General features: G+C 44.0%; 1 protein-coding gene across 1 annotated transcript in view; it reads right to left on the bottom strand.

Annotated features, from left to right (window-relative positions):
* Positions 1 to 2,950: 2,950 nt before the first annotated feature.
* The window catches only part of LOC148035443 (uncharacterized), a 154,517-nt gene continuing 131,796 nt past the window's right edge, over positions 2,951 to 25,671 (bottom strand). Inside the window, exons 8-12 of the mRNA XM_087677401.1 lie at positions 10,233 to 10,300; positions 4,458 to 4,501; positions 4,288 to 4,351; positions 4,151 to 4,213; positions 2,951 to 4,060 (exon numbers count right to left, since the gene is read on the bottom strand). Of these exons, the coding sequence (XP_087533527.1) occupies positions 3,866 to 4,060; positions 4,151 to 4,213; positions 4,288 to 4,351; positions 4,458 to 4,501; positions 10,233 to 10,300 (434 nt within the window). The 3' untranslated portion in view covers positions 2,951 to 3,865. The remainder of the gene's footprint in view (positions 4,061 to 4,150; positions 4,214 to 4,287; positions 4,352 to 4,457; positions 4,502 to 10,232; positions 10,301 to 25,671) is intronic.

The following is a 25,671-nucleotide window of genomic DNA, read 5'->3' on the forward strand; positions in this document are numbered from 1 at the left end:
CGAGATGGGTGACCTCCCAAAAAGCTTTTCCACAAGCTAGTGGGAGCTTCTTGTGCATAGCCAACGAAGCCTTTGTAGCCCGTTGCTAAGTATGCCAAGGCCAAGATGCCAATGTATGCATTGGTTGCCGCCTTGGTCGTAAGCCTTGGAGTGACAACTGCCCGACGACGTACCCCTTGGTGCTCGCCCAAAGATTCATAAATTTTTATCTTTATGCTACAAAAATGAAGCTCTCTGACGTCATCAATGGTGTCATCAGAAGCGCTAAAAGAAAAGTGTTATCTCTTTGTTATCAGTAATGTCATTTAAAAACACTAAAAAAGTAAGTATTCTCTCTTTTATCCCCTGTAAAACTATAAATTGAGAGCTTGGGAATGACCAGGGAAGAGGAACAAGAGTAATCTTGACGAAAACGAGACGTTGATCGAGAAGGAGGATACTCTATTCCGCGACACACAGTCATCATTCCATTCAACCCAAGGAAGGGGATACGTAGAAGGTCTCTCCTCTTCTACTCTAATCCTACAAGGAAAGACACTGAAGAACTTTATCATATTCTATCAATCCGGTTAGAAGTCATACCTCTATTCTCGTTTCTACTCCGTCTACTAGAGAGAGATATTGCTCTCCATGAGATAAGAAGAACCATCCATGAGACCTACATCATTGAATCTTGCAATATCCATCATTATCATCAAGAGTCTTATACCCTTGCTAACCGGTATTACTGTCGTGTTCTTCTTTTACAAATCATGTTTCTCTCATGGCTCCAAAGAAAAAGAAATCAAAAGCAGAAATCGCGAATAACCCTACTAACGTAGAAGCAACAGTTGGAGTTGCGAACACGGGAGTCACTAACGGAGTCACGGGTGCAGATAACGGCCCTTTATCAATCGCAGTGTCATAGGTTTTTCAAAGAAAAAAACCTATTCAAATTCAATAAAAATAAGATAAGTCTCTTAAAAAATACTGTGATCTTAGAGTATTTACTTAGTAACTTATTAAAACATCTTATAGGCTAAAAACTGTTAGGAAAACTACGAAATTCTAGAACTCAAGAGAAATCATGAGAAATTTTTCAAGACAGATTTATTAAGAACGAACCCTAAAGAGATTAGCCAAGGATATAGGTTTAATCTAGAAGCTCTAATAGAAGATTTTTTTAAAAAAAACCAAAAATAACTCTAAGTTAAAAAAATTGACTTAAGACCAAGAAACTTGGTTACAAGAATAAACCTCAAACTAGAAAGTTAGAGACACCCAAATCTAAATACCCTCATGTTAAAATTCCAAGGGGAAGAGTTTATTATGTGAAAATAAAGTATCGATTACTACTATCATCACTAAGTAGAAGGTGGTTAGGGTATAAGGAGCTCTGGCTAGTAAATCCTTTACGTATCTAAGAACTACTTGGTCCCTTGTATGGCCCAAGCTCGACTTGGGATACATAAAAATGCTAGCTATATGTGGATTTGATCTTGATGACATACAGATACGTTGGATGAAAGGACACATGAAATTGTAATTTCTCTTGTATGGACAAAAAAATACACATTATAGAATTTATTTTATTCTAATTATATGTCCGTGAGTAAATTACGCAAACGAAGAACTGTGCACAAAAGAATTCTTTTTAATTGATGAAGCTATTTTTATATATTTCACGTAATGTGGTATGTAATTAGATAACTAAGAACTTCCATAGAGGAAAGCAAGTGGATATATTCCCGACGAACCCAATCCTATGACACGGTGATCTCGATTAGCCGAGAGGTTTCCCAAAAAAAAAACGCTAAGAAAAAACTTTAGAAAGCCTAAGGTTTGGTCCCAAAACCCGAACTATAAATTATGTTAGGAAAAAGATACAACAGCTGTGCTGGAGCAGTGTGAGAGATTTTATAAATCCTTAGTCTACTACTAGAAAAAAATGTTGTACTCCATGAACCAAGGGTAATGACAATCACTCCTTCCGAACAAGAAGCCTCTCGAAGAACCCCTCTAGATATGAGCTACTTATTGATAGGTAATTGTTAGGTCAATTAGGAATCTTCAGGTCGATCCTCCGTGGGTAACAACAAGACGCTTCCCCTACGGAGCAGACTTAGAATTATAGAGCCGAACAAAATTCAATTATTCTAGTTACAGTACGGATGGCGATGACTGGAATATAAACTTTGGGCGACTACTAAAACGTAACTCGTCACGTAATAAAGGCGAGTACGTTACATTATACCAATAAATCAAATTAATCGTTCATTAAATTCATTGTTTGTATAAGGTCACAAACAATCAATAACCATCAAACTATTTAGCAAAACAACAATCATTGTCATCTTTGTAGCTTTGTTACTACAATATGATTTCCAAAAAAAATCAATTATCAATGTTACTCTCATAGAGTGCAAGTAATAAGCCTTTGTAGCTTGGACTACATTAATAATCAACAAAAACTTGATCCTAGCTTTTTGCTCCTCTAGAACTAAAAGTCACTACTGAAGTTTGTCAAACCAATTTTAATGATCCTAAGTGAGTACCCTAAGAACATACACAATCCTACCCATACTACCATACAATTACTAGTTGGGACAACCTTTGCTTTGGTATTGCTGTCCATTGTGATCCTACAAATATATTGAGCCTTTCAAAACTTGTTTCCACTTTAAAGCATGATGGTTTTTCTCCAATTGTGTGGGGCTTGGAAGGTATATAACCACCTAAAAAAATGGGACTTTATAGACGTTCAACTTGAAAATTCAATCAAAATTTATTACTATACGAACTTGGAAGTTTGAAAATGAAGAACGACCATCTAAGAGTTTCAGAGTCCCTTATTTTTTTAAAATTGTAAGAATGCAATCTAAGCTTAACTTGAACACTACTTGATGGCAAGCAAGCCACACAAGGGTACATAGAGCAATTTTGTGACAATCAAAGGGGCCTCATGTATATCTTCTAGAGAGCGAAATAAGAAATCTCTATTCCAAAATACACATCAATTCCATGTTACCATAACATGTTTATTTATCACGATGTAGAAGCTACAGTCCAATTGAAGGGACCAATTGTTTTGTATGCTTCATGTGGTCCCTAGAGAAGTAACTAGCCATAAAGTTAACATATATAATGCATTATTAAGTCAATGCACACATCTCACAAGCTAAGTGTATAAATGAGCTTGGTTGGCGTGAAATTGTGGTTAGACTGGGATACATTGTTTCATGCTAAATGGGGGACTTCCATTTTATTGGAGTCTTTCTGGATATCAAGAACTAATGTGACAAACCCAACCTAGAAAGGTCAAGGGGTGAGTTGAGCTCAGAACTCATAAAACCAATTGCAAGGTTTGCGACATATGCTTTATTGAACCATACATGAATGAGCTAGCTCAACCACTCCACCATCCAATAGCCATAAAAGTAATACTCCAATGGCTGTTGCTTTAGCCAATCTTAACAGCTTTTATGCCTATAAGCTCATAACTAATATGTGCCCAAAAAGTTGCATCGAAGAGCCCCTAGCTATGGAAGATTTCAATGCCAACAAACAGAGTAAGGTTAAGAACCTTTTGTACACACTCCAAGCTATGAAACTTTGATACAATCTTTTCTGCATGTTCTTGCAAAATCATAGCTAGAGCTATGTATTTGCAAGAAGGGACTTTCCCTTCTCACATCATTCTGAGAAGGCTTTTCTAAACCTTGAGCTGGCTGTAGGATGATGCAAATCCGTCTTTCCCTGAACACTGCCCAATTGTATATTTGATGCCATGATAACTGCAGTTATCTCTGAACTGCTGTATTGAGCACCTGCTCTCCTTCCTAAATGTTTATGGGATTGCTTGGTCGAACCCATTGAATCGACCATCTCATGCTCCATAAACAGATCCATCCATCTTTGCCTGCATTACTGATTCCAACCAGCTCCTTTTTTTGGTCGTAATATTTCCAGAACTGGAAATAACTACCCTGGAATTTCTCTTTTCTGGTCTCCCAATAACTTTCATTTTGGATTCTTTTGTAGTGTCTTCTTGCAAAGCATTCCCAGTTTCATCAACCACAATCTGTTCAATCTCAAATCGAAAAACTTTATCACAAAACAGTAACCCAAGTAGACTTCAACATGACACATTCTGGAAACGAGTAAGATCTACCTCAATGTTCTCTTCAGAAGTAACAAAAAGCATAACATCTCCAGAACCTGCATGCACAATGACCTGTACACCAAACACACTCATTAAAATGTGTTCAGCTTCATGAAACTTGAAACTATCAGTAAACCTTTACAAACCTCTTGTGCATTTGACAGTAACTGCAGCTCCACATTGCCTCCATCAGATGCAATTCTGATATTCCTGAATCAGCGAACGCCACGTCCTTAATTGATGAGCAGAAGGCACTGAAGTTATTGTTGAAATTGACAGGGTCAGAACGATCATTGATATGATGAACCATACTCACCCATCTAAACCAGAAATTTTGACAAGCCCTCCATTGCTTGAAATCTGATTCACAAATCAAAGCCTAATGAATGTCAAGTGCCTTATAAGCATACCTGTATTTTTAATTGACTACATGGCAATAACAGCAATCTACAATCTGTATCAGATACACTATATCTGCAACCTGGCAAACACCTCATATCTTACAGATCTGAAATTTGTAGCCACTACACCTGTAAACGGCAAACACAGCGGAATCTACTGGATACCCAGAAACTGCTTTCAACTAACTTCTAGGACCAGAACAGAGGCCAAAACGATCTCAGAGAGCAAAAATCGCTGCAGAAAAGCCCAAAAGGGTGTATTTGCAGAGTATATATACTGCTCTTCAGTGGTATCCGCATGGGGGAGGTTGGGCCCTGCTGTGTGTTTCTCTCTTGCTGTTAGTGAATTTGTTAGCCTTTGATGGCAACATAGGCGAATGGACAAGAGAAACCAAGGGAAGAGGGTGTAATATTGATGGGGATTACTATCCTTAAAAATCTGCCACCCTATGAGATTCCCAATAAACTCCCACACATCTAATTGCAATGCTGAGGGCTCCCATCTACCAGCTAGGCAAGGCATCTAACGCCACTGCACCTGAACCAACCTTGATGAATATCGTGTTTTGCATCTCCGCCTCTTAAGAGTGGATGGAGTTCCTAGCTAAACTGACTATGACCAGAAAGCTCCCCAACCTTATACAACAAAAGCTGGCCTCTACTCGGAGGAGGATCATGCAGGTCCTTCTCCACACCAGCTATGCTGCCTCACAAACCGCTTGCAATGTTTTGGGGCAATGCTGGAAGACCCTGCCCTACTGCATCTGAACCAACCAGCTGCATGGTGCTAGATCCCATGGGCCACCAAGATCGTCCTTGGCTCCCAAGTATCCCATAAGTGCCTTCAGAAATCGTGACTGAACGGCTCTGCTTTGCCTTCATGTTGGCTAAGGGCGGGAGCCCAATCCATATCATCTTGCATCAGTATATGTCTCCCAATCCGTGCCATGTAAGTGAAGAAACTCACTGAAGTCTGTGAAACTAAAGAAGCTGGTCAGCTCCACTCCCTCCTAGATTCCAATCAATCCCATTGGCCCTTCAGCATCCACAGTTTCCACTCATGGAATGTTAGCGAGGTACTGATAGGGCTAAAACATCTTGGACATACATCCAAATTACTCCAATGCAGAGAAATTATACACACCATTTTAAAGGTTATACTTAATGTTGAGACTTTAAACAATAAAATTCGATTAATTAGAGTCTTTACTTCAGCCATTTAGTGCTGGAGGAAGGAGGGAGTTTGTAAATACACAGCTTAAAAAATGAGGGAAGAAGGCTCGAAAGCTTGGAGAGAGAGAGAGAGAGAGAGAGAGAGAGCTAAACTCTTGAGGGCTTGAGGACTAACTACTGCAAAACGAGTATTAAAACATGTGAAAGAGAGAGACCTGGAACTTTGAAATATGAATGAGAAGGGAGGGGAAGAGAATATATTGTAAATGTGTGTGTGTGTGTCCCCTTCTCTTTTTTTCTTTTCTTTCTAGTGGGGGTGGTGGTGTGGTGGTTTGTGTGGCATGCACGCACGAGAGAGAGAGAGAGAGAGAGAGAGAGAGAGAGAGAGAGAGAGAGTGTGTGTGTGTGTGTGTGTGTGTGTGTAAATCCACCCTTCTCTCGTGTACAAAGAATGATCTGCAGGCCTTGGGCTGGAATGGAATTGTGATCCCAAGGGGCAATATAGCCAGACACTTGGGATATCCTATTGGTGTGGAGGTTGCTCCACGTGCCTTGCTGGATTGGATGTCCTCCCGAATTCATGACAGGTTCATGTACTGGAAATCTCAGAGTTGGCCTCTACATGTTAGACTAAAAGTGGCTCAATGCATTATGATCAATATGATTTCGTTCTTTCTGCCATTGCTTCCTTGGAGTAAGAAGTCCCTTTTGGATTTAGTCCAGCCTATCAGATTTATATTGTAGAAAAAGAAAAACAATCAATTGGGGCAAGTATGGATCTCTTGGCAGCATGTAACCACTCCGAAAAGGATGGGGAGTGCAGCTTTGTTGGATGTTAATTTGCATATGGCCTCTTTGAGACTATCCCTTTAGCAGAGTCTATGTATTCAATGTCATCCTTGGTCAGATATTGCCAAATTCTTCATAGAAAAGACTGGCATCTCTCATGGTAGCACGGTTATTTATGCTTCTTGGTGGCATGCGCTTAACTCTACAAGGCATATAAATGTCTCCTAGTCTTTTCTCCTTTCTCATTTGATTGCTTCCTGGCAAGAGATGCTTCATTTCACAGTTTGGTGTCCTCTAGATACTCGTAAGGAGGAAAATTTACTGCAAGGAGAAATACTGACTTCCTCAAGGTTGTTGGATTGGCCACAAAAAGATTTGCGACGAGACAAGTTTAATTCGATGGCTAGGTTGGGGTTGAAACAGTCCGTGATGGTTTTATTCCTTGGCAGCCCCGTCTTTATCCTTTTAGGCGTATTCGTTAGTACTTTAGGGTGCCTTGTGGATATAAGGACATTTGGTCGTCCATGCAGGACAATCTTCAGAGGTTCTCTCCTTTGCCTACGTTACAGCCATTGGATCCATGGAGTAACTGGATGTTTGTACTTTCTGATGATTTTGAGAAAAGATCAGCTAATTAGATATATCATCAGATGGTTAAAGTTAAGAGATGGGTCACAGGGAAAGTTAATAAGTTATGGCATCTTAGCGATAGCAAAAAGAAGTGGCCGGAAAGATTTATCTAGCTTTGGAATCTAAGGTTCCGTATCACGGCAAGTATTCATGTGGAGGTTGCTCATTGAGAGTCTTCCAATGGGAGAAGTGCTCTGTGTCCGAAAGATCTCTCCAGGTCATCGTGTTTTCTATACTACATGTGATGAGACATCGCTTCACCTCTTTGTCTCTTGCCCTGTTGCGCGACAGATTTGGAATTTCATTTCCCATGTGTGGTCCTTGGTAACTCAGCACCGCATATCAGTTCATTCATGGATTATGGGAAATATGTCCTTTATGCCCTCTTTGTGTTCAGATTGTTCCTACCTATTCCATTTCCTTAGATGGAAAGCTCTATGGCATATATGGCGTACTCGCAATACCTTTATTTTTTATTCAGCATTGGACATCCATGGGCATGTGGCCCGTGTGCGTGGATTAGTGTTATGGCAAATCTCTTCTATGATATCAGCTGACTTGGTTCTTCTGGATATTGCTGCTCCCTGGCTAGCAATTGTTCGCTCTACTCCAACTGTTCCTTCTGTGTGCTTTATTAGTATTGTTCATGTAATAGGTTGTTCTGGTTGTTCTGAGAACCTGCAGGACTCATGTAAATATTAGACAGAGAGAGAGTGAGAGAGACAGAATATGCTGACCTGATGGTCTGATGTAACAGAAAGTAAGAGATTCAAAGAGAATATTGACCTGATGGTCTGATGTAAATATTTACTACTTAATTCAATTATCTTCACGAAAAAGAGAGAGAGAGAGAGAGTGTGTGTGTGTGTGTGTGTGTGTGTGCGCGCACATGTGTGAATCTGCTGGTCGAGTGTGAGGAGGATGCTGTCACCAGCACTGGCCCCTGGTGCCACCAACCTGACCTGCACACAGCCTGCCTATAATCATGCTGCTCTGCAGAGCGGAAGCCCTGACCAGCGTACCACAAAATTGTCAGGAACAAAGGTCGCTTGCAGACTGTGACCCTGCACAGGCTACGAAAGGGCAGAGAGAGAGAGAGAGAGAGAGAGAGAGAGAGAGAGAGAGAGATGAACAAGGACAGACCTGTGCCCAGGACAGCAGATTACTGACGAGCAGAGACTGCAGACTGTAAATCCTCTTGCTGCGCGTGCAACCTGCCCTTGCGCACAGACAAAGAGAGCAGACCCGCCTCTGTGCGGAGAGAGAGAGAGAGAGAGAGAGAGAGAGAGAGCATTGCCTATCTGACCTGTGCACCTCCCTCCCTATGCTCGCATGGACTGGGGGCCTGCAGTGCTGCTAGCCTGCTGTCCAGCACACCTGCAGCCTGGTTCCTGCAGCATGCAGGGCAGGCACAGAGAGAGAGAGAGAGAGAGAGAGAGAGAGAGAGAGAGAGAGAGGTGTGCAGCAGCGCCATCTCTGTACTGCTAACCTGCAGCCTGCCTGCACTGAGGACCTGCATGTCTCTTCTGGGTGGGCTCATGTGACATGTGGTCTGTGCACTGCAGACTGGGAGGAGTAGAGACATTGCACAGGCAGTTGATGAGACTGTAATCATGAAGATGCTGGCACTACAGGCTGCAGTAAGATGCACGGATTAAGTGACCGTGCTGCCCCCAACCACTCCACCTGGTGCATTGTACAACCAAATTATAAGCTCAACAACTTTCTTGCACAATGTAGCAAGGGGCAAAGCAGCAAGCTAGGCAACACCTAGACACTGCGAGTGCAATGGCAATGACTGCACAGCTTACTAGCACATAGGTCAACATGTTGGCAGTGTTGTTGACCCCGGCATTGTCTGAGGGCCTAGACAGTGACCTAGTGATAACCACTAAAGCACTACAGAGGCACTGAACACAATTCACATGCCGTACAATCAAGACACATGATTCTCAACACTATGCAATGAGTGGCTGTCATGCAAGCAAGGTTTTCATCCAGAAAATGCTGTTTTGATCCAGAAAATGCAAGTTCATGAAACCGAAAACTCAAATGTTGGCAATCAATAACTTATGCACAACTGTGGTAAAAAATCCAAAAAGCAAAGCATGAGAAAGCATGAGACAATGAAAAAGAAAAACAGAGTCACCTCATCTCCAATCTCACCCAAGCAGGATCAAAAGCCAGGTGCTTTGGTATTGTGTTGAAAGTGTGGTTGGGTCAGCAAAGGTTGGGAGAGAGCGAGAGAGTATGTGTCTCCAACATCACAAGACCATGCACTTAGTAGAAAGACAAAGTGAAGCATAAACAAGAGCAATGATGACCAAGGGAAAGCAACTCAATAACAATGAAGATTCTACAAAAGGTACCCAAAGATAGCCACCAAAGTAAACCCACAAGAAGCTAGAGCTAAGAGTGAAGCACCAACCAAGAGAGAGAGAGCCATTCAGGTAGCATCACATATGTGGGATGCCAAATAGCATTGCCTTTACATGGACTATAAGTGGGATGAGACTCCATACAAACACATGAATGAAAGCCAAGAGGATTCGCTATAAGCACCTGACTAGAGGAACAACAAAAGCAGTCTGTGGAGTAACATATTTCTAACACTTTGGATGAGTCTTTAATCCTTTTCTGGAGGCTCGAATATAATGGATATTGAAATTGTACCAGTGCAATCAAAATATGTGAAATGCAATTGTAACCATGTTAGATTGTCGAGCAGTCAAACTGATAATGGAATGTCTCCATCAATGAATAGCTCCCATTTATCTTCCATGTGAAGAAATGGTCTTCCCCAACAGCATGCAACTTTGAAATTACTAAAAGAACTTGTATATATGCTTGTTACATGTAGTTGGTTGCATGGAAACTATCTAGCTAACTAACAAACTCCACATTCTGAGTTCATTTGATTTTAATCTCACTATTACGAAAGAATGCATGACTTCATATACACCAAAAAGACAATAAATATACACACGCATGTATATACAATATGCATGAACAAGTAACACCATTTCATTTATCTCTGAAGTACAAACTCGTTTGCCAGTAGAAAGACTTAAAATGGAAAGATAGACCGAGTAATTTACATAAGCCATGCCGTGAGCTTGAAGATGTTTCATTTCCACATCACCTCCTCTAGAAATAACTTGTATATCTACACAATACATAGTCAAATACAGCAAGTAACCGTTATGTTAGTTTTACTACTAATTCGAGGATGGTGAAAAATAACACAATTTAGACTAAACAATATTGAAAGTAAAACATGTGACTGTGTGTGCATACACAGAGCAGCAAGCTGCATTTTGTGCAATGCACATAACACCCTTGTCATTCACAGAATGTTCTATGATAGCAATGCAACAAAAACAAAATGAGTTAAAATACCATGTATGGAGTCATCAGTAAAACTACTTTTTCATGTTCTATTAATCTTGAAGAAATCAGAGGTACAATGAAGGAGAGTGAACAGCAAACGAGATAGATGAACACAGAGGCACAATGATGAAGCAAGTACCCCCCGGCTAGAGGTGAAAAATACTCAATGGAATGTGATTATGTAGAACTGTGAGGTTAGGCCCCTGTGTTCAAGCAAGCTTGCTTCGTGCTGGTTAGACTAAACTCATTACCTCTCAAGGAAATCAACTAGCATTCTATCCTGATGGTACCAATGAGTTTAGCTTAACATAGTGTACCTTGGTCCCCAAGTAAACAAGAAATCGCCGTTGCTCCCTCCGTTTGCAGCAACATTCCCCCCGGTATCACAGCAGCTAGCTCGGTAGGTCCTCAGCAGTGACACACATTGGAAACCTTTGGTCAGATGCCGGGGCATTCTGTGAGTGCCCCCCAGTCAAACACCTTGCACGTCGTCCTTTCTGAGGAACAAATCTTATCCGTTCATGCCACAGAGCTGGAACTGAAAGAAACATCAATCTTTGGACAAGTCGTAGGACACTCTCCATCTAGGGCCCAACTTCGGGATTGGCTTCACTCCACGCTACACATTGGCACAGCGCAAATTGCGGAGGTAGCTCTCATGGGTCAAGGGATCTTCATGGTCCGACTCACCTCCATGGATGCAGCCCATGAGCTAGTGGATAGCTCACCTTATGCCTCCACGAAGGGGGTCATCTATATGGTTCCCTAGTATAGTGGCTTCATAGTGGAGGACTTCGTGCTCCACAACAGGTTTCCTAAATACCCGATTACCCTTCTATTCCCCAGACTGGCAATAGAGTATTGCTAGCTAGTGGATAACTTTGAACGGCTTTTCAGCACAATTCTTTCTCCCTCCGCGGATGCAGTGGCAACCCCAGGTATCCCGAAGGTACAGGTGGCTATGGAAGATACAAAGAACATACCTAAGTTTCTTGAGATTGAAGCCCCGCTGCCCACCCCCACCCCATGGATTGCCCCCCCCCCTTCCAGGACCACTCGCCCCCCTCACACTTGCCACATACTTCTAATCACCCCACCATCCCTCACTCTTCCTCTTCCCCACCATCCTCCCCGCCGACCAACCCCCCCGATCCTCACCTAGTATATGTGTCCCCCCTTTCCAGAGGGGGTGACGAGCCTCACACACCCATATCTTCTCCTCACCAATAACCCAACCCCCCCCCCCCCCCCCCACACACACACACACACAGCCACTAGCAGTGGACTGAGGTCCTATTTGAGAGTTGCGGAGTGTGGAGAGTTTCCACTCCCTCTAGAGGTGGGGATCTTCGTGGTCTACAAGTCAAGGAGCAACAAGGTCCATTTACTAGCACCACCGGATGGACCAAACTATGCTTTCTTCTTTCAGACCTCTCATTTAGGAGATTGGACAATGACACAGATAGAGGAGGAAGTGAGGGTCCAGGTTGCAGACCACATCTCCTAGTGGATGGGTGAAGGAGGGTTAGCACTCCTTTCTAGCAGTGGCCAAGGTGCATGATTAACTGGTGGGGTGGAGCCTCTGTGATCAGTATAGGAGAATTCGCTCTAGCCCAAATGAGGCGATGGAGATTGCCATTGACTTCTACAGACAATTTTTTTAGCAGGAGGTAGTCTCAGCCAGAGTACAGCATTGTAGATAGCAGGTCTGGGATTGCATTATGTCCCTTGTCACAGAGGAGATGGGATGCTCCCTCCTAGACTCCTTCATAGAGAAGGAGCTCGTTGAGGCCTTCCATGCACAGGATTGGTAGAAATGCCCGAGAGAGGATGGTCTTTCTAAGGCCTTCTTCACTACCTACTGGGAGGTGGTGAAGGACCTCCGACTACTGGACATTTTCAGCTCAGGACAGATGGCAGGGAGTTTATCGGAAGGTCTTGTCAATCTTCTCCCCAAAGGGGGAGACTGGTTGGAGCTGTCCCAGTGGAGACTGATCACCTTGTTGTCAGTGACCTATAAGGCACTGGCCAAGATGATCAATAGTTGACTCCGCCCCGTGCTTCTAGACATCATTCATGACAACCAGACAAGTTTTGTGCATAATAGGAGCATCCTAGACAATGTCTCCACTTTCTTCGAGGTGACCGAGTCAGCTCAGCACAGTGGTCAGGGATTGGCAGTACTCCTGGATTTTGACAAGGTCTATGACAAGGTTGACTGGGACTTCTTAGAGGGCACCATGGTGATGTTGGGCTTCCCCCGAGCATGGATCAGTGGGGTTTCTACACTTTACAGATCGGCCACTAGTAGGGTTCTCATTGGTGGCAGGAGAGGGGAGGAGTTTCGGCTAGAGAGATCTGTTTGGCAAGGCTCCCTCTTGCTCCGTATCTTTTCTTTACTTTTGCCGAGGTGATGTCCTACTTCCTCCGCTCATGTGTGAGTGGGCTACGTGGCCTTCAACTTCCGATGAGGAAGGAGACTGAACTGCTAGACTCAGAGTATGCAGATGATACCGCTCTTTATGTAGAGGATGATGAGTTGATATTGAAGAGAGTGAGGCTAGCTCTAGAGGTATTTTGCATTGCAGCTGGAGCGAAAATCAACTCGCGAAAGTCAGCTGGTTTTCTTACAGATCCGGACTCTAGCACGAAGTGGGGTGTCCACTTGGGGTTTAGATGGGTGACTGTCCGATATCTAGGGTTCCAAGTGGGGTGTCCACTTGGGATTCAGATGGGTGAGGAAGGGATAGACCATCCGATATCTAGGGTTCCAAGTGGGACTCGACATCACTTCCGGCCAACAATTTCTTCCAATTCTTGACTCTATTAGGTACAATCTAATCTACTAGAGCACAGTCTGCCTTTCCTTAGCGGGTCGAGCCCTAGTGGTCAACCAAGTCCTCCTAGCGACGGCTTGGTAAACCGCCCTTTGTTGGTGCTTCTACTCGTCTTGTGTGGTTAAGCTTCACCGCCTAGTGCAGAATTTTCTCTAGGCTGGCTCAGGCGGTTCCAGGGATTCCTGGGCCAAGGTGGCGTGAGCAAATTTATCAAACATTGGTTTGAGGGAGGGCTTGGGATCACTGACCCAGAATTCTAGAGCCTGGCCCTTTTGGGCAAGCTAGTGGTTCGTAGTCTCACACCTGATGGATAGACCTGGAATGTCCTTTTGCAAAAGAGTCTCCAAGAGTGCAAACCGAGGCTTGGCAATGGATGGAAGCCATCCTTGAGATGGATCTTCTCGACTGCCCAGATCACGCCACCCAGATCTTCCTTCCTCCGCAACTTACTTTGAGTGTGGTAGGGCCTTTGCAAGGCCCTAGTTCAGAGGCCCCCAGGATGTCAGGAGGAGATAGACCACCAGCCAGTGGTCTAGAACCCCCACGTCAAAGATCGGGACGGGATGCAGATTGGTGAGCATCCCCACATCCAGTGGGCTAGCTGGGAGGCTGGCCTTGCTCGTACTATCAGAATGTGGCAGGAGGTGTACAAAATGGTGGATCAGAAGGTGTGGCACCGGGTGTCAGGTTGTCAGCAAGGAGCTAAGGTGAGGAGGAAGATTGACTCAGCAATCCCTCAGGAGTGGCTAGACCCCCTGATCCGAGAGCCAGTGGAGCTTGGTGAGGTGTGGGCTACTAGATTCTCACCGGCAGATATCCCCTTACAGGTGGCAGGTAGAGTGAGTGATGTCCCCTACGAAACTTTCTTCACCATGCAAGATGGGGGGCAGTTGGTTCTTGATAGAGGGTAGCAACATGAGGAGATTGTTTTCCTTCCTAGGAGGAGGATTCGTTCTGTTGGACTCCAAGGGAAGACTTGGCGACTGGACCCTTATGAGCCTTGGGAGGAGTTTCGAGAGTGGTGCCTTTGGATATCAAAGAGCAGGCCACTTAATGAGCTAGAATGGGAGCTTGGAGAGTGGCTATGGTTGGCCACTGCGGTTGCTAAGAAGTCACTGAAGTTCTTGGAGTACACAACCAGGATCGGCAGACATGTACTGATGCAAGAAGACATGGATTGGGTGCCTTCCCGTAGCAAATACTGGATGGAGCACAGCATTACAAATGCCTTCCGTCGAACTTTCTAGCGTTGTCTATGGAGCAGCTAGAGGCGAGGAGGGTGTCGTATTTCCTTTGGCTTTTGGCACATGGGGGTTTGGCTGTTGGGAGTTGGTTGGCTCAAATGCAGTAGGATGGAGGTTGCAAGCGCTGCCCACAACAGCACTTGGAAACTCCAAGGCATTGCCTTTGGTCTTGCGAGGCGGCACAGCTTGTGTGGAGAGGAGCCTGCCGTATGCTCCGCCGTGTGGCACTTAGCCTTGAATGTATCTCGTGGGGGCTTTCTACTGGCAAGCAGTCAACCAAGGCCGTCACCCTTTGTATGAGGCCGGGATGCAGGACACGATTTTTCTCATCGAGGTTGGGGTCTTGTGCAGTGGTCAAGGCTTGGAGGCTTTACCCAGTGGCCAAGTATTGGATCCCACAGCACAGCGCTCAGAAGTATAGGAGATCATAGGGAGTCTTACAGGATGGCACATTTGGAAGGCACGTTGTCAGGTGGTTTTTGGTAGGGAGTGCCTTTCAGTATATGCGACTTTGGCAAATCTTTGGACCTCCATCATCCACTCCCTCTGCGGCCATTGGGACCAAGTGCAGGGCGAGTCTCGATCTCGTTAGGACCTGTGTCTTCACTTTTTGCTCACTTGGGGCGGCCATGACCTGTTCTTCACGATGCAGGCAGGCAGCCCCAGATGGTGATACACCCCCCCTCCATGGCTTCTTGCCCCCATCCCCCCTAGACCACCATGAGAAGCTTGTATACATGATGGATTTGTGATTTGCAGGCTGCTGGACTGCACAGTACAACAATACTTTTCCTATTACAGAATTTTTTGTATAAAATCTGGGAGCACATGCTTATGCTCAGTTTGAAGAGGGCATCCTTGTCTCCGGTTTGAACAAAAAAGTAGGTCAATCGAAGCTTCCTAGCTCAAGTTACAGGCAAAACAGTGACAGGTGGTCTAACGGGACTGCACCTAACCATGGCAGGGAATAAGGGAAAAACTAAGGCAAATGATGACCTTCAGCAACAAATAAGAGATGCACGTGCCCCGGGGGCTGAAACTAACTCTGAGATGGAAGATGAAGATTATTCTCATGGCATGGATAGCCTCAGTGCACATGCTGAGAGGCATAGAGAATTGATGGAAGGCATTGGTCAAATGAAGACCATTATGGACACTCTTGTGCCCAGCTCACTAAGTGGATGGAATTCCAAATAAAAGGGAAGGAACATGAGGATAGATTGGGTATACATGTTGAACGAGTAACGGCCCCACTAGTGAATGCAGCAAATATGAGCTCTCAAGGCATTTTGGGGAGAATGGGCATCCCTAACAGCACTTTTAAACAGGGAGAGCCTTCACATAGACAGGAGGAGCCCATGAACAATGCAATGAGGGGCAAATTTCAGTCATCACAAGGGACCATGCCATCTATGCGAGCTCAACCATCTTTTGGCAGAAATTTCTCTAACAATGGTTCATTTTTGGGTAGCCACATGGATCAGCCTCAGTTTGGATATGTGGGACAGCCACCTAATCATGAAAGAGAGTTGAGAGACAAGATTTTCTTCTCAAAATTCAATGGTATCAACTCCAACTAGTCTGTTGAGCATGTGCACTTCGTTGTAATCAGCCTTCTGAGTAATATAATTAGCCACATTTTACTTGGGAAAAAAAAGTAGAACTGTGATGCCTATAAATAGGCAGCAAGAAAAGAGACTGGCCAATCTGGAACAGTAGAAATCTGGCTGACAAAGATGCCAAAAAAATGGTCAACCTAAAGTGGACCATCTAGGAGCCGGCAAACAACATAGGACAAGACCTAAGATGCCAAAAAAATGGTCAACCTAAAGTGGACCATCTAGGAGCCGGCAAACAACATAGGACAAGACCTAAATATTGTGCGCCCTAACATGGAGCTGGGCACATACTCTCAACAAATCTTGAAATCCCAATCTCATAATGAGAAAGCAAACTGATCTAAATTAACACAGTAGTATTACTCTACCAATGCCTGGGCTGGTCCTTGTCACAAGTGAGTGTTTTATTAATTGAAACCAAAGTTTACATGGCTTGGGTCCTTGCAGCCAAAGTTTGCTTCCTTAGAATCCTTAGCCTTGCACTAATGATTGTGCCAATGAAATCTGGCTTTATATTTCAAAGGAAAGAATCTATTAATATACATCTCACAAAAAAAAAAATCGGAAGGCAAACATAAAAGTAGAAGATAAGCCCTAAATAGGACTGCAAGATACATCAAAATGAAGTCTAATACAAGGCCTAACTAAACAGTCATGTGCATGCTATAATGCCAAAACACGTGTGACTTAAAAGTAGAAGTTGTCAGAATCCCAAGTACACATAAAAGCCTCTCTCCTCCTCTGGATGTGATCAAAGTTACCCTAGTGAGCTGAGCAATAATCCTAGCAATCAACTCCCACCATCCATGGCAATGCCCTACAGACACTTCTCCATGCAAGAAATCTAGTGTAGCAATCATGGTCTTCCAGATGCTAGACTTTGTTTGTATCCAAGCTCCATTGTCCCCAAGCCACTATCATAGTCTAAACACAAAAGCCTCTCCTCCTCTAGATGTGATCAAAGTTACCCTAGTCCAAATGAGCTGAACAATAATGCTAGCAATCAGCTCCCACCATCTATGGCAATGCCCTACAGACAGCTCTTCATGCAAGAAGTCTAGTGTAGCAATCATGGTCATCTACAAGCTTGGACTTTTTTTGTAATCCAAGCTCCATTGTCCCCAAGCCACTATCATAGTCTAAACACTACCATACAAGACCATCCACATGGCCATAGTACCATGGGAAGGGGGATGGGGACTGGGTCCCGGAGAGGGATGGCAGGTGGGGAGAGGGATGGGATGACATACATAAATAACATTTCAAATTTAAGGATGGGGTGGGGGATGGGATGGCAAATTCACAAGTGGGGTGGGGGATGGGACGGCATACATAAATAACATTCAAATCCACTATCACCAAATGTATGCATGTGATGTGGTGGGTGGAGCTCTCACCCGTGCAATTTGTAAATGTAGACAGGCGGTGGAAAGGAAGCTAGGAAGATAGAAGGACAATGGGAAAAAGGGCCTAGGCTATGGCCGGCCATGTGAAAAGGGGATGACCGCCCAAAAGGGATTTAGGGTTTTGTATATAAAGTTGAAAAGTGAATGAGAAGCTCATTCTTGTGTGTGGCCAAAAGTAGCTCTCCTCTTCTTCTTCTTCTTCTTCTTCTTGCTTGCTTGAGCTTGTGCTTGAGAGAGGGAGTGTGAGAGTGTGAGGGAGTGAGTGTGTGAGGGTGAGGGACCGAGGAGGAGAAGCTCTCCATCGTCTCCTCTCTTCTTCTCTTCTTTTCTCTTCTATTGTCTTGCTCGCGGCAATGGAGCTTGGAGCGTGGAGCTTGAGGATGGAGCTTGCTTGAAGCTTGCACTTGGATCATGGAGCTACCAGAGTGTGCGGGAGAGGAGGTAACTCGAACGGCACGGAGGTAAGCTCACTACACCCATAGATGTGGATGGCGCGTCAGCTATGTGAGAGGTAGCCATTAGTGCTCGGCTTGGAACGCTTGAAACAATAAGCGGTCCGTGGGTCTTGGCGGTTGAGTGAAAGCTCCCACATTTTGGTTCCATTGCCGGGACCAGCGGATTCAAGCCTTGAGCGCTTGCGCGCTTCGAATCGAGCGTCAAAGTAAGGGGTTTCCCCCGAACCGGTGCTTGAGGTAGATAGATAGGAAGCAAGGGGGTTGAAGATGGTATTCGATCTCCTTGGCAAGTAGGTTTTTTGCTTTCTTGAGATGTATGTTGTGGAATGAAGTAGTGTAGGTACTTACTTTCTGATTTGGATGCATTTAGGATAGGAAAAAACAAAGAAAAAGAAACAAACAGTAGGGTTCTCTGTTGCTGTATAACAGGCTAAAACAGGGAAATAGGGGCACAGATCCTTGGAGAGTCGTTCGATTCGAGCACCACAGTGGTTCCAGGCATGTCTGGCATTCCCTTGTAGTGTCTTGTACCTATCTGGAAGGTGCTGGACGATTTGGTGTAGTAGACGTCAGTCTAGAGGCATCGCGTGCAACTCGCGGGCCGTCGTCCGCGTAGTCGGACTAGGCCGTCCGATTCCCAGAATCGGACCACCCGAGTTCGGAATTTGGACTGTCCGATTCCCAGAATCGGACCAGCCCGATCGGACCTTCCACGTGGCACTCGGACCACTCGAACTCAGACGCTCGGACTCGGACACTCGGACGAGTCCATAATCGGACCACTCAAAATCGGACCAGCTCAGAATCGGACAGCCAAAATCGGACCACCCTGTCCGATCCAATTCCCAGAATCGGACCAGACAGAATCGGACCACCCTGTCCGATCCAATTCCCAGAATCGGACCACCTTTTTTATCCGATTCCCAGAATCGGACGTGACCAAAATCGGACCACTGGGCCGATTGGACCAAACCCAAAATCGGACGTCCGATTCTGATAATCGGACTCCTGAAAATCGGACATCTGAGAATCGGACAGAAAACGGGGAGGCAAGAGTTTTTTCCGTTTAGTACCATGGTAGTCCCACTTTACAATGGTACCACTAGAAATGCAGCTCTCAGAATTCTTTTACATTTGGTGGCAATGGATAATCCCTCAATGCATCTCGATTCCAAGTATGATTAATGCAAACAATCAAAAATTGTACATCTCTTTTACCGTCTTGACTCCTAATTTGTGCATAGGCCAATCCATCATCTAAAACTTTTCTCTCTATACGTACAGCACTGATGTACAGCTATCCAAGGATAATAGGATAGAAAGAGGAATCCTGCACAAAAAAGTAATATTCATCCTGGACATCTCCAATAGTAATCTTGACATTCGGGCAAGCACTCCCCTGGAGACTTGTTGGCAACTGTTGGGTTTGACTCACGCCTACACTTAAAGAGGAATGTCGTTGTTCCATGGTAGGATACTGGGGCACTTTTTACTCTCCTTATGAGCAGTTTTGCCCCCCAGTTACACTATCTTCTATTTTATGTACTTATGTTACATAGTTCGGGCACTGATTGTTTTACATCTTTCGGGTGTGAACGCATATTAACAACCCTAAGGTTTAAAGGTCGTACTTTGTACATTCATTATACTCTTTGGTAATCGTATTGGGAGTCATGTTGTGTCTTCACTCTCTTCACTGTCAACTGTGCACCCTCAATTGAGCTTCGATCCTCCATACCTCACATCTAGTATCAAAGCTACACGCTCACCTTATCCAGCTCAACCTTTCACCCTGTCCAGTTTTGCACCAGCCAGCAACTCCATCTCAACCTCTCTCCACACTTGTTTGCTCCAGCTTCCGCCACCTCCACTCTATGCCAGCAGCCAGTGCTGCTTCCTAGTCCACCACCGCTTGCTGTAGCTCCCACAGTCTGCAGTTCCCCCGCCTTGGTCTAGTGTGAGCACACCAGCCAGTAGCGCCATCAGCACCACCGCCTTGCAGACGCCAGCGCCTCCAGCACAGTCGCTGTCTGCACCAGCTCCCTGCCGACCAGCAGCTCCATCCACCACCTACAGCGCTTGCTCCACCTGCAGGTCCCTGCCCCTAGCCGCAAACTGCGCCCCATTCACCAGCACCACCTATGCCTGCGCCTGTCCGCCTGCACTCTGCCAGGTCCACCAACTGCCATGTAGCTCTGCCACCTTGGCCGTCAGCACCAGACCTGCCAACACAGAAGGTAAAAGGAGACATTTATCTATTTTCAATTCAAAATGTTGAATTTCAGCAAGGAAGACACGTATAGGAGACAAGGATGTCTCTTTCTAATGCACCTTCTACTACTACAAAGTTTGCGTCTTTTGTTGTAGAACGCGACTACTATTTTTACACTTGGTAGTTATGACTCTTCTTGGGCTGATAGAGCATTTAGCTCTACTAAGAATGCTAGCACTTGGCAGTGGTGCTTCTAAGCACATTACATCCCACAAGGATTTGTTTTCCTCAGTTATTGCAGCTCCTATTGGCAAGTCCGTGTAGTGTGCCAACAATGCATCTTACCCTATTAGAGGTGTTGGGGAGATTGTCTTGAAAGCCATTGATGGCTCTACTCTCTGTTTACAAGATGCATTATGTTTGCCAAGCATAAAGAAGAATTTGTTATTCATTTCTTCTTTAGCAAAGTGTGATATGCAAGTCACATTTGACGATGACAAATGTATAGTCAAGGATAAAGAATTTTTTACTTTGGTTTGGACAGGCATATTATGTCATGGACTCTGTGAGTTAGATGCCTATTCAATTGATCGGCCAATCTATTTAGCATCTACTCTTACTCCTGCTATTTCATAGGCATAGTTATGGCATGCTCGCATGGGGCATGCCAACTACGGCAGTCTGATGCTTATGCAACATACTCAAATGCTAGATGGTTTATCTCTCCTAGAGAGACCTCCTAAGCATATTTGTGAGGAATGCATTTTGGGAAAAATGCATCGACTCTCCTTTTCTCGTAATGTTACTTTTAAGGCAACCGGCAAATTATAGATTGTGCATTCAGATATATATGGACCTACATAGACAAAGTCATTGGGTGGATGTTATTATTTCATCACCTTGATTGATGACTTTACTCATTTTTGTTGGGTCTACTCGTTGGTGAAAAAGTCAGAGGTGTATGATGCATTTTTTGGCTTTTGTTGCATTCCATTCAGACCAAGGGAGGGAATATATGTCTTCCTTATTGAATAATTTTGTGAAGCAAAAAGACATTGTCCATCAATATACTACTGTATATACTCCACAGTAGAATGGGGTTGCAGAAAGGAAGAATCGATCACTCATGGAGATGGTTAGATGTATGCTGAAAGCTAAGAGTTTGCCACATGGCTTTTGGATGGAAATAGTTGTGTGCTTGTCATGTTTTGAACAAGTGCCCTACCAAGGCATTAAAAAATGTTACATCTTTTGATGCTTGGAATAGCCGGAAACCTTTAGTTGACCATTTTCGTACTTTTGGGTGTCTTGCATATGCTCATATTCCCAAAGTACTAAGAAAGAAGTTGGACAACAAGGCTATCAAATGCATTTTTGTAGGGTACAACAGTGAGAGCAAAGGATATAGACTATATGATCCGGTTTTCAAGAAAGTCTCTATCACTAGGGATATGATTTTTTATGAAAAATTAGAACTATCCCTTGCTGGTTTTGATACATATCAGGCTGCAAATTATGTGTTTGAAGGGCTGCTGCCCATTTCTTTTGGTGATACAATTGGAGTTCCAATAAATAAACACAATATTCAACTAGTTGCTCCATTGAGCACTGCCCTGCTGTGTTGAGCCCTCCCATCATCCATCCTCTCCAAACCTGCTATGTGGGACAATCCTCTTTGTCTATGTTGGGAATAAAGGGCCATCGTGCCTTTTATATGTGCACAGGTGTGAACACACCCTGAGCACATTTGTACTTTCATAAATATATCTATCTAAAAACCTAAAGAGGTACACTCGTCATTGTACCGAACATCAAGTCGTGCTCACTCTCTCCTTTTTACTCACTGCTCTCTCTACTCTGTGTGTGTGTGTGTTATCCATCATGTTCACTCTCAAATCCTCGTTAGGCTCCATCAAATTGGTATCAGAGCTCGCATGTCGTGCACACTTTCCAAAGTCAGTAATAGTCGTCAGGCTAAGTGACAGACGAGCAAGAGCTTCACGCACCAATCATCAGTATTTGGCAGGTGCAGGAGAGGCAGCCAGATAGGCGAGCAGGAGTTGTAGGTGTCACAGGGCAACAAGGCACGACAGGCGTGATGGCTGGCAATGGACCAGCGGGACAGCAATCGCACAAGGACACGCTGCACGCGTGGGCAACGTGACAGTTGACAGGCGACAGGACAGCCGATGGGTGCGGGCAGATCAACGGACTCCCCCCCTCCCGGTCACTTTTTTTTTCGAAAAGAAAAAGTTTTTTTTCAAAATCCCTTTTGCCCCCTTTCCTTTACAAACGTTCATGGGTGTAAGGACAGTTCAGAATTTTGGACAAATTTGTGCCAGAAATTTGGGGATTTGTCCAGATTTGATGTGAGCAAGACACAACAGTGATATTTGTCTCACAAATTGCAAGAATTTGTAACATTTTGCCTTCGACATTTGGGGTTTTTCATGTACATGCAAGAATTGGGCTGAAATTTACCCAATTTCTCAACATTGATGCACATTGGATCCCGTGCAATTTGGGGCTTTTGCTGTTTGGGCAAAATTTGTGCACCATTTAGTCATTTTATGTACATGTGGATTTAATTCCATGCAATTTGGACACCTAGCACTTGGAAAAATTTGGGGGTTTTGCTGAAATTGCTCTATTTTGGCAAAATTGGCCTATTCTATACATGTCAGAGATAGTGCAGATGTATGATTGATGCTTTGAGCACAAAAATTTTGGAGCTTTTGACCGTGTGTGTCAAACTTTGTGCACGTGGGTGCATGTACAACAAAAATTGCAGCTAAAATTTGGGACTTCTCATGTAATGTGATGTATTTTTCCTTGGAACAGCTGTAATCAATTGTGGAGTGCTGTAGCACAAGGCTTAGTACTTTTGAAAATTTATTTGCAGGTCTGAAATTTCTGCTTTTACGTGGTCATTTATTGCTGGTTGATACTTGCTTGTACCTTGGTCACTTGTGTGACAGTTTGAGCCTGCATTTGCTGAATTTTCTAGTCACATTAGGGCTGAAAATCATGGCTGGCAGCAGTGACAGCAGTCATCTCATGCACATTAAGAAGCTTGAAGAAGCACATAACTTTGTAGTCTGGCAAAAACAATGCTATAATATCTTGTTGCAGAAGAAGCAGGTAAAGCCGATTAAGACCAAAGGGGCAAAGCCCACAGATATGGAACAAGAAGATTAGGATGAGTTAAATGAGCTTACATGCTCAACCATCAAGCTATCGATTTCTGATGCCTTGCTGTTTAACATTGAAGGTTTGGATTCTGCCTATGCTATTTGGACTCAACTGGAAGAACTGTATGCACAAAAGAGTGCCGGAAGCAAAGTTTATTAGCTGAAAAGGCTTAAGGATTTCCATATGAAAGAGGGTACGGCAATGTCTACTCACTTGAGTGAGTTTAACTCCATTTTCAGCCAGCTCGTTGCCTTATGCAGTTGCAGTTTCAGCATGGTTCTATCTTCGCACTTCAACATGCACGACGTGTACCTCAGCTCAAGAAGAAAAGGATTAGCACAAGGCAGCTAGATGACGATGGATTTCATACCACCTACCTTTGCTGATGGAAAATGGACGATCTATAAGGGACCTAGAGTTATTGCCAGAGGTTGTAAAAGTGATGCCTTGTATCCTTTCCATGTATCTAGTGTGCATGACCATGTTGTTACCGTAACCGAGCAGCCAAGTGTTTCTTTGTGGCATGGCCGATTGGGACACATGAGGCAAACTAGAATAAAAGTGCTTTCTCGTTTGGGTTACTTGCCTTGTCTTCATTATGTTGATTTTGAGCATTGTGATCATTGTGTTTATGGTAAACATGCACAGACATCTCATAAGAAGTCTCTTTCGCTGAAAACTTCTCCTCTAGAAATAGTGCATTCCGATGTATGTCAAATGCCAGGGTTATCTTTAGGGGAAAAGAAATACTTTGTCACCTTTGTCAATGATGCTACACAGAATATATGGGTTTACCTATTCGTAGCAAGGATGAATTACTTGACAAGTTTAAAAAATTCTTAGCATTAGTTAAAAATCAGACTGATAAGACACTTAAGTGTCTTTGCTTTGACAATGATAGGGAATATGTGTCCAAGGCCTTTCAAGCATTTTGTGATAGCAAAGAGATAAACAGGGAGCTCACTGCCCCTCATAATCCAACCCAAAATGGACTTGCAGAGCATATGAATTGGACCATACAGGATAAGGTCCGTACGATGCTATCTCATACTGCATTACCCCATGGTTTTTGGGCAAAGGTTGTTATGACAATTGTACACTTGATTAATCGATCACCAAATAGGTCTTTGGAAAGCGGGGGGGGGGGAAGGGAAAGTTCCCCAAGAAGTGTGGTCAGGCAAGCCACCTTTATATGTATACTTGAAAGTATTTGGCTGCGAAGCATTTATGCACATACGTAAGGAAGAATGCAGCAAACTTGAGCCAAAGTCCTATAAATATATTTTCCTAAGATATGGTGATGAAGATGAAATAGGGTATAGATTATAGGATCCTGAGAAAAGAAAAGTAGTACATAGCAATGATGTTATCTTCCGAGAAGATCGCATGCACAAACAACCCGAAAGAACAAAGGAAGTCCGTAGAGTTGTATTCTGGGAAGCAATACATTTTAGACAACAAAAAGTGCCCGTCATACAGCAGCAAATACCTGCTGTAAATGAACCTGCAAATGCAGAAAATAATGCTAGAAATGATCAGCCAGCTATTTCCCATAATGATGAGCCTTTGGATATGCAGGAACAGCCAGGACAGCAAGCTGTTAATGCTGATTTGTAGGCTGAAATGCCAGGACAGCAAGCTGAAAATGGAAATTTGCAGGAATAGCCAGCAAACAATGATCATCGGGTTAGGAGATCGTCTAGGGCTACTAGACAACCTCATAGATTCGTCCCTAGTGCAAACAATGTGGCTGATTATGTCATGTTGATAGATTGTGGTGAACCGTCTTGCTTCAAGAAAGCAATGGACAGACACGACAGCAAGAAATGGTATAAAGCCATGTTGTTAGAGATGGAATCTCTTGAGGAAAATCGCACTTGAGACTTGGTGGAGTTGCCTAAAGGGCAGAAAATCCTTCCATGCAAATGGGTTTACAAGATGAAGGTCACTTCTGGTTCTTTGCCAAAGTACAAAGCACAATTGGTTGCAAAGGGGTACAAGCAGAAGCATGGAATTGACTTTGATGAGTTCTTCTCTCCTGTAGTCAAGATGACTACATTGAGAACCATTTTGGGCTTGGTTGCAGCAGCTGAGGATATGGAGCTCATACAGACACATATAAAGACTGCATTCTTACATGGTAATCTACATGAAGACATATATATGCAGCAGCTTGAAGGGT

Source organism: Lygodium microphyllum, chromosome 5, assembly GCF_053477565.2.
Source record: "Lygodium microphyllum isolate KBCC chromosome 5, Lygodium_microphyllum_v1.1.10, whole genome shotgun sequence".
Lineage (NCBI taxonomy): Eukaryota > Viridiplantae > Streptophyta > Polypodiopsida > Schizaeales > Lygodiaceae > Lygodium > Lygodium microphyllum.